This window comes from Alligator sinensis, unplaced genomic scaffold, assembly GCF_000455745.1.
Source record: "Alligator sinensis unplaced genomic scaffold, ASM45574v1 scaffold632_1, whole genome shotgun sequence".
Classification (NCBI taxonomy): domain Eukaryota; kingdom Metazoa; phylum Chordata; order Crocodylia; family Alligatoridae; genus Alligator; species Alligator sinensis.
The window spans coordinates 148,620-157,823 of record NW_005842408.1 but is presented as its reverse complement, the minus strand read 5'-3'; the positions used below and the strand labels follow the sequence as shown (position 1 = coordinate 157,823).

General features: G+C 53.8%; 1 protein-coding gene across 1 annotated transcript in view; it reads left to right on the top strand.

Moving 5' to 3' along the window:
- The first annotated feature begins 3,199 nt into the window (after positions 1–3,199).
- LOC102385782 (probable cation-transporting ATPase 13A4) overlaps positions 3,200–9,204 on the top strand; it is a 42,660-nt gene continuing 36,655 nt past the window's right edge. Inside the window, exons 1-2 of the mRNA XM_006029972.3 lie at positions 3,200–3,293; positions 4,590–4,865. Of these exons, the coding sequence (XP_006030034.3) occupies positions 4,773–4,865 (93 nt within the window). The 5' untranslated portion in view covers positions 3,200–3,293; positions 4,590–4,772. The remainder of the gene's footprint in view (positions 3,294–4,589; positions 4,866–9,204) is intronic.

The window sequence follows — 9,204 nt, the reverse complement described above, 5'->3', positions numbered from 1 at the left end:
CAAGATGTGCATCTTGTAACGTGCTGTTTTGAAGCATCCGTGTCCAGATCTCAGTCTGTTCAGCTTGACTCGTGCTTCTCTGTCAAGGTTGTGCCCAATGAAGGACTTGTTTGGTGTTGGTGAAAAACGCTGTAGAAATAGGTCTGATCTTTTCCAGCAGTTGGCCTACTCTGTTGCTGCCCATAGGCTTGATTCAGCATCCCCAGTCACTTCCAGGAGATTGTGGGCTTCATGTAGAAATGGCTTATGGCCTTTAAGCCTCCACCTATTTGGGTCTTCAGTCACCAGTGGATGGAGAAGGTGTTTTTTCATCATCTCTTGCCTCCATCGCCATAATGATGCCAGGGTCTGTCTTCTTATATCACTTGGTGTAATGCCGGAGAGGACAGGGGTGTGTAGGTTGTGTAGCCCGTTATAAGTCTCAGTGCACGGTTAAAAGTACGAGCTTTCTAGCGCGACAACTTCTGGACCATACAGGACAATACTGTGCTAGGCCAGATACCATTGCGAGGGCAGTGGTGCTGAGCACTTTGGAGTCGGCATCCCACGTCATGCTACCCAAGCATCTCCAGGCAGATTTACTGCGTGTGATGTCTATAGGTGAGGGGATGGTCGAATGTGGCTCCTAGATGCACCTAGGCCACCACTTCTTGCTGTTTGTACCCTGTACTCCTGGCTGCCATGCCTCATTCGTCTCGCTCTCATCTCTCTTATGCACTTCTTGTGGTTTCCCATTTCCTCTCCAGAGTCCAGCCCTATAGATCAGCATGTTTTGCCTTTCTGTCCCTGGCCCCCAACACACCTCGTTTAAAGCCATCTTCACTGGGTTTGCAAGTTGGTGGGTTTGCAAAGATACTCTCCCTGGTCTTCAATAGATGGACCCCACCTTCCCTACCATTCCTCCTTCGTGGAGCTCTGCCGGATGCTCAAAGAAGCTGATAGTTTCCTGCAAAGCCGTGCATCGCCTCCATAGTCCTTTTATCTCTACCTGGGGCTTTACCCTCCATGAAAACATTACGTGTGCACCCAACTCCTTCCCTCTTGCTCCCGGAGCCACGTAGCTAGTTCTGACTTGCTCGGGGTGTCCCTGGAAGGGTTGTTAGTGCCCATAAGAGCACAGGCCTCAATCCTGCAAAGATGAATGGTGCTGGGGCTTCCCCCAGGGACATCGAGTCCCTGGTCATCTGTACTGTACTGTACGTTACAGTCCATAAAGTTAATGATATGCAAATGTATGCGTTTGCAGAATCAGAGGATTTGTGGGCGGAGGCGGCATGTGCTGCTCTTCTCTTTTCGGTGCATTATTTCTATTTATACAGTGCAAAAATGAAGTTGATTTCCTACCTATGGGGGCTTTTTTACCATCTTTTTACCATCTTTAATTTTCCACCTTTAATTTTCCCAAAGCCTGATGAAGGGTGTTTGAGCCTGAAAACTTGCAGAGAAAGAGAATTATTTTTTGCAATTTCCTAGTTGGTCTAATAAACGGTATCATTTCTGAACCAAGAGTTCTCGATTTTTGCATTTATTTATATAGAGATTGTTGTTTGTTCTGCATTTTACCCTGAGTTTTTATATCGTTAAATGAAACCTTGCTTTTTCCTAGGTATTTGCGTGGGTGCGGATGATTTCTATACTCATTTCAGTAACGCAAAGGTAACAAAAGATGGTGTTGTGATGGAGACACAGAAGACGGGCTGGTTTAAAGGAACTGTGTCGTAATTCATTTAAACAGTGGAGGGCAGCAGTTAACTGAAAGATTTAAGGCAGCAAACCCCGCCGGATCTAAGCCCAAATTCCCTGAAGCCAGCGGAAAAACCCCTTTGCCTTCATGGCCTTTGGCTCGGTGTGGCACATGGGGGAGAGCAGCACAAAACTCAAGTTGCCCAAACTGTCGTGGCCTGCACGCACCCTCCTCATCTGCTTTTCCCGTTCTCATTGCAAGGAAACAACCGAGGCAGCACCTTCCCGCTGACGTGAACAGGACTCGGGTTGGACGGGGTCCTTGGGACCCTGTATCTTGAGCGCGGCGTGGACTCGCCGCAACCAGGCTGCAGCCCCCGTGCGACGCGGCCGTCCTCTTCCCCTGCGGCTGCAGGGCCCAGGCTCTGGGCCGGGGAAAGAGGCAGTTTGGCCAACCCAACGCTTTAAAGCATTGGTGTGCAAGTCCCCCAAACCTCACGACTGGCTTCAAGTTCGCAGGATTTTAAACGTGAGCTCTCTGCAGTTCTTCCTGTTTGTTTCCCAGCTTGGGGCATTGGGGCACTGGCTTCTCAGGCTCCCCTTCACAGCCAGCCCAGCCGGATGGAAACTCACTTCTTTACAAAAGAGATGAGGCTTTCAGAGAATAACCTGTCCAGAAGCTGGGGCCTGAAGGATAAGCGATGCACCAGGACACAGTCAAGCGGAGAAGGAAGCCCTGGTGTCACGGTCCCAGCTCAACTGGGTTTTACCACTGATGTTCTGCAGCCGTGGATGGGTGCGGCACCTCTGGCTACACCCGTGTTCACGTGCAAGCTGTCTGCCGCTTCTGGTCCTGACACTGGTTCCCAGCAGCCGATAGATCCTCGGCCTGGCCACCTCTCCTGGCATCTGCATCGCTGTCTTCTCCTCCCAACACCTCTCCTTTTCCATTTTCCTGGAAACCTCCCCACATCTTCCGCTGTCCCCATCGTCGCTGCAGGAAGCAGCACGCTGAATGGGAACATGCCTGACTTGGGGGAGATGTAGGTGAGAATAGAAAGCACTGAATAACTCGGCGCCTCCTGCATTTTCCAGAGAGTTTCAGCTGTCTTAAACAAAAATCCACGGTGTGGTTGTGTTTGCTGGTTGTTCAGCAAGTCAGTTCCCATCCTTGCACACCGCTGTCCTCACGGCCGGGTGCGACATGCAGCTCGTCAAAGACCTCCGAAGACACGGAAGCAGGAAAGGGGTAGGACGAGGTTAAAATGCCGGACTATAAAAATGATCAGGGTTTGCTGTAACGGGGAACCCAAGCCCTGTGACTCCCCGAGGGATGAGGAGCCAGAGAGCAGAGCAGACTCAGACTTTTATGGCAGCCCCAGAAGCACAGCCCACAAGCCCTAAAACTGCAGAGCAGCTGGGTTGGCTGCAGCAGAAGGGAGTGGTCTGATTAGTGGCTGAAGGAGCAACCCCTGTGCCTGGTTCAGGGAGTTAGGAGGGGTGGGACCTGGGCGAATATACGCCCAGCGCCCGAGCCAGGACGGGCAGTCCCTGGGGAGAGGAGCTCCTGCCAGCACAGGGGCCAGAAGGGAGGCTGCAGACTCAGGAAGGTACCTGGGAGGGAGCCAGCTACTTGGGGGAACAGGTGGGAAAGCAGGGCGACGGGGCGTTGCAGCAGGTGGATGCCTAAGATGGGATTGTTTGAATTGGAAAACAACTGGTGGAAATTTTTTTTTGACTTGGGTCGTGGCTCCGGGGTTGCCTGGGAAGCCCTCTGCGCAGTGAGACTTGCCGGGGTCATCTGGGACACCGAGATAGCAGCGCTGCTCGGGTCAGGGATGGAGAGATAGCAGCCGTGCTGAGCTCCGGGATTCGGAGGGCTGGCGCGCAGAGATAAGCCCTCAGGGGTAGCAGTGGGGTGGGGGACAGATAGGAGGACAGGGCCAGAGTAAACTAGAGTAAAACCTGTGACTGGGGGGGTGACTTGAGGACACGATCATTGCCCTTGACGCACCGTTAGGGCTGGTGGTCCATGCACAGGAGGTTTGGGTGCCGGTGGGGCATGGAAGAAGAGACGGTGAATGCAGGGCGCTGTAACACGTGTGGGACTGGGAGACCCCAGCGTGGTCGGTCGAGCCAGGACTCGTTCATCCCACTTAGAGACTCTGGGGACAGCCTTCCTCGTTAATATACAGGTGACGTCACGGCCTGGCATGCAAAAGAGAGAGGACGGGACTGGGCAGGACAAGGCTGCCCGCCTGGGAGAGGGTCCTATAGCACCTGTCAGAAGTGCGAGCCATGAGAGGACAGGGCAGAAGAGGGGGCAAATACAATCCTTCACACACATGACAGAAGAAACTGGGGGCAGGTCCTTGTGTTGCCCCACCATTGGCATCCCATCTCCGGCCCCAATCCTGCCGCACACCTTGCACGCGCGGCCCCTGGGGAAGCACCCAGGCTGCGGGGTGCACAGCTGTAGGATCAACTCTGTGCTTTATCCCTTCTGGGGTGAGAGCCGGCCCATTTGGGGGGCACCACCCCATTGACAAGCGGCAGTGCTGATGCCCAGACTATGCCCATCCCATCGGATGTGTGCACACGTGCAGATCGGGGCCCTGGGTTGGAGGCCAGGCCACCCCTGCTTCCTTCCTGGAATACCTGGGACCAGGCGGGGCCCCAGGTTTGCACAGGTTGCACAGTGCACAGTTTTGCTGATGCCTGCCTTTCCTTCTTGTGAAGGTGCACTCCCTTGCCCACGCACCTCTACTCCTCCCGGGAGGGGAGCCATTCCCCTCGTGCCCTGCCCTGAGCAGACCTGTTCTTTCATCCCGGCTACGACTGGGAGTCAAGTCACGGCAGACACTTAGCAGAGCAAACCTCTTTCTTCCTCCCACACCCATGTGCAGGCCTTCCTTCCCGGCAGCAGCCTCAGGACATAAGGCACCAGCAGGGAGGGAGGAGGCATGCTGCCCGAAACCCCCAGAGAGGGAGGAGCTCTCCCCAGGGACGAAGGTGTGCTCTGAGGCAGGCTCCTTGGTGTGCAAGGGACCAGACCGCTGCAGCCCAGCTGTGGGGCATGAAAGCCACAGATGGGTCCTGGCACCACTGGAGGACAAATGCAGCCGCACGCCATGGAGGAAGGGCACCGGGCATTGCTCAACCAGGGGGAGGACAACGAAATGGTAAGTCGCCGTCTGAATCCTTAGGTCTTGTTCCTTCCTGGCCCGAAGCCACCTGCCTCCCATGCATTGCTGCAGAGCTCTGCCACCTGCATTTCAGCTCGGGATGGGAGAGCAGACGGGCGTCACTGCTGGAACAGCATTGCACTGGCTGCTGCTGTGCATGCGTGTTTTAAGCTTTTCAAATAGGTGGGAACCGAACACCAGGAACCACCGTTCTTAATCCACCAGTGACTGAGACCTGTCCTCTGCCGAGGGGGAGTGCAACGCACCTTTGCAAGGGGATGGCTGACGCTTTAGGCAGCACTGTCCATCTGCACGAGATGTAGGAGGCAAAGAACAGAGAGTTTCATAGATTTCAGAGACATTAGGGCTGGAAGGGACCTTGCAAGATCATCGGGTCCAGCCCCGAGTTGCCGACCCATGGGCTCAGTCCCAGCGCCGAACCTGAGGGATGCTTGCTGACAGGAGGTGGGGAGGGAGCATCCACAGTACGGTGCTAAGGGTGATTTGTTCGGTGATTATTCACCGAAAGAGGGTTCCAAGGAATTTGTTTTTAAAGCGTGTGTGTGTGTGTGTGTGTGTGTGTGTGTGCGCGCGCATGTGTGTGAGACAGAGAGAGAGAGAGTGTGCACAGGGCAGAGCCAGAGAGAGGGAGAAGCATGTGCTGTGAGAGTGGTCCTTTGCTTGAGAAAATACCTACTGCATGGAGCAGCCAATATGTCACCAACCATGCAACCCCTGTTTCCAAAATCTGACTGTGGGGAAGCATTTCGTCCTTCGTTTTCATCCACCAGAGTCAAACGACCGGCTCCTAGGTCTTGACTCATTGATACCAATGCTATCCCTTGGTGCAATGATAGTCCTGCTTGCAGGGCACCTCTCGGCTGTCCTTCCTGGGTCACCGTCCCATCCACCCCTGCCAGGTAGTCACTGGGGATCAGCGCGGGGATGGACTCTGTCGCTTCGTATCCCCAGAGGTAGCAGGACTCAAACCCTAGCACAGCTGGGCCCTGGGCAGCGCAGGCCCCTGGGGCCACAGCATGCCCGGCTGCTGACTTCCAAGGAAGCTGGAGCAGACCCCAGTGAAACACTTCCTGGCAGTTAAGACAGAGGCCCAGTTATTAAATCCTTCGGGAGTCCTTCAACAAGTATTCAAGTCTAATCCTATTACCTGTCGTTATAGCGACAATGCTTTTAGGTTGCTGCAAACAGGTTCCCTTCCTGCTACCAAAGCAGAAAGGACCTGACGATGAGATCAGCTGAAATACTCTATGGGATTGGTGGTGTTTGTCCTCCTCTTGGGAGCTGAAGGCCAATTTCTTCCCTGAGGAGAAGGCTGCCTGGACTTGCTTGGCATTTGCATTTAACTTCGTGGGTGACCTGCAAATAACAAGCTGGTTTTTTCCTTAGGCCACAAATAGCATTGGCTTAGAGGATACAGGTGTAGTAAGTCCTTGAGATCTGGGATTGGTGGTTGCAAATACTATTAACAGCAGCAGTTTCTGCTTCTTGGCTCCAGATAAAGCTAATAAATCAAGTGCTCTTTGAATACACAAACTTTCTGCCAATATCAGCAGCTCTGGCAGCTTCTCGGGGCTAATAATTCCTTGCACGTCCTCAGCCCCTTTTTTCCCCCCAAAACCTCCAAGAATTTGAAATGAATAGCTCAAGCCTCAGGACACCCTGCTGATTCAGAGGCACAGAGGGATCAAGTGACTCTTTCTGGGTTCAGCAATATTTTGGCAGCGGTGCAATGAAGGGAACCCAGGAGTCCTGGCACGTGGTCAGCCAACCCTGGCCTCCAGAGAGTGCTCAGCTACCGGTGTTAAGTACCCACTGTCTTTCCAGTGCAATCAAGTAGTCACAATGAAGAGAAGTGATGAATTACCTGGTGCCTCACACTTCCACAGTAGCAAGATGCTTTGCAAAGGCAGGTGGCCTTAGCGTCATCAGACAGGTGAGGGAACAGAGGCACAAAGAAGTTAAGGGATTTATCAAGCTCGCATTGCATAAAAGAGGACCCAAGAGTGATGCCCACGAGGGTGAGGAGCTCCTGGCTGTGTCCTTGATGGTCTCATTCTCAGCACACCATCCTGCCTCCCCTGCCGGCATGCAGCGCAATCTGGAGATTTCCCTTCCAGGTGTGTCGGCTGCCCCAGGCGATGTGCTGTCAGGTGCATGGCTGGGCAGGAGAGTGTAGCAGGGCACTAAGGTGCCTGCTACTTACAGAGCAGAAATAAACACCCAGGTGCGGGTTGCTAGGACAACCGGTTAATGAGGGGATTGGCCGCACCTGGACCTGGTCAGCTGGCCGGAGGAGGCGGGGCCCTAGTCCCACATAAACCCCAGGGCTGAGGCCAGGCAGGCAGTTCCCTGCCAGCTGCCAAGGGGGAAGGAGCTCTCCCAGAGTAAGCAGAGGAGAGAGGCCAGACTGCAGGTATTGCCCCGAGATTGGGGAAGGATGGAGCACCCCTGGTGTGACTGGAATAATGTTATAGCTGGGTGGCTAGGATTTATGTTATAGCCCAGGGGCTTGTGTTTTGTTTACTGTCTAAGACCAGTGGCTTAGGTGAGGCTATAAAGGGACAGAGGAGGCCTCATTGGGGACTCACGGTAGTGTAGGGACCCCAGCCCCAGACAGGGAGCAGTGAGAGAGGCCCCAGGGGGGGCAGAGAAGGTGCAGTTTTGGGGGGGGACACAAACCCCAATACTCGAAGGCAGGTGTATTTTGTTTTTTTTCCTTGTTTGGACTGACAGGGGTGGCTTTGGGGTTGTGCCCTGGTTTTGAACCTGCGGCTCTCTGGGTGTGGGTCCAGCTCCCGTGCCTCTGGGCTGGAGAGTGCCTGGCTCCAGAAAGGAGCAGGAAAGGTGGCCACAAGTCTCCAGGCACTAGAAGGGGAAAAAAAAAAGCTAGAGCCTTGGAGTCAAACCCTGTTTAGTGGGTTTGGATGGGGAGGCCTAGCCAGAGAAAACAGGGGTCTGGCCATAACAGGAGAGACCCCAACATACCCCAAATAATAGGCAGTCTCCCACTTGCATAAACAACATTTTCCATCAAGACGTGGCAGACGAGATTAGGGTGGGACCAAAGAATTCCAAAGCAGGCCGCAAGGGCGCCCCACGTAAGGCGCGGATAACCAGAAAGATGGCACCAGGGAGGGCGACCTTTCACAGAGAGTTTCCCAGCAGTGGACCTGGGTGGGCTGGTCAATCAACCTCACTGCTTTCCCTGCACAAACAGATAGACCAGGCTGCATGATACCTGTTCCCTGACAGTCTGGGGCGCAGGATCCCTGGTGCTTCGACCCCGGCTGTGCTGAAAGCCAAGTGAGCTTCTTCCCAGGCTGTCTAGGCTTCATTTGAGCCTAGAACAACTCAGAGCAGTTGAGTTAGGCCCACAGACATACCTGCTTCTCTGCTGAGGCAGGCACATGTTAGCCACCTCCTCTTAGGTGCACCTCCTCTTAGCCATCTCCTCTTAGGTGCACCTATCTCTAAGCACACTTATCTTTTGCCTAGTGCAATCCGGGAAAGTCTAAAGAGCCATCCTGTGCTGCTCTCGCTGCTGCTGTTGCTACCAATTTTCCAAATGCTACTGATGGGGACAACTTGTGGGGATTTTTCCAAGACCCCCCTGTGCTCCTCCAAGACACAGAGGCCAGAACCCACAGGGAGGGGAGGGCCAGGGACAGTGAGCATCCTCAGCTACATTACCTGGGACCTGGATGCATTGCATCAAAAAAGTCTACCCATCAAGAATAAGCACAGCTGGTTTGACCAGCTCCTTGCTAACTTTGGTTAACAGAGAGACACAGCTTGTGGTCTGGGAGATGGGACTGGGGAGAGGAGGCTCTGACAGTCATCACTTCCTGGACAATCCCTTCCTCTGAAGCTGAGGGCAGATCACCTCACCTTGCTGGTCCAGTTTCTCCACCTTTAAGTGCAGCTAATGATACTTGCTCACAGAGGAATAAGGAGGACTGGCTGGTGTCACCCAGCACTTTGAGTGTGGAAAACGAGGGGCCAAGCATTGATCACTGCAATATTAATTGCTCCTACTGCTAGGAGTGAAGATGATGGCTCTGGAGGCCCTGCTGGAAGCTGGTAACCACCCATCCAACTCACCCAACACCTACACAGACAGAGAGCACAGAGCTGAGCTCCTGACTTATAGCCCAAGGCATCTGGCTCCACACTTAGATATGATTCCAGCTGTGTCTCTTCTTTTCAGGCAACCCATTTCAAATTTTCCTTCTAGGGGTTTTTAGACCTCAGTCACTCCAGACTCTGCCATGTGCACGAGATCATAAAAAGTCAGGGCTGGATGGGACCTCAGGGG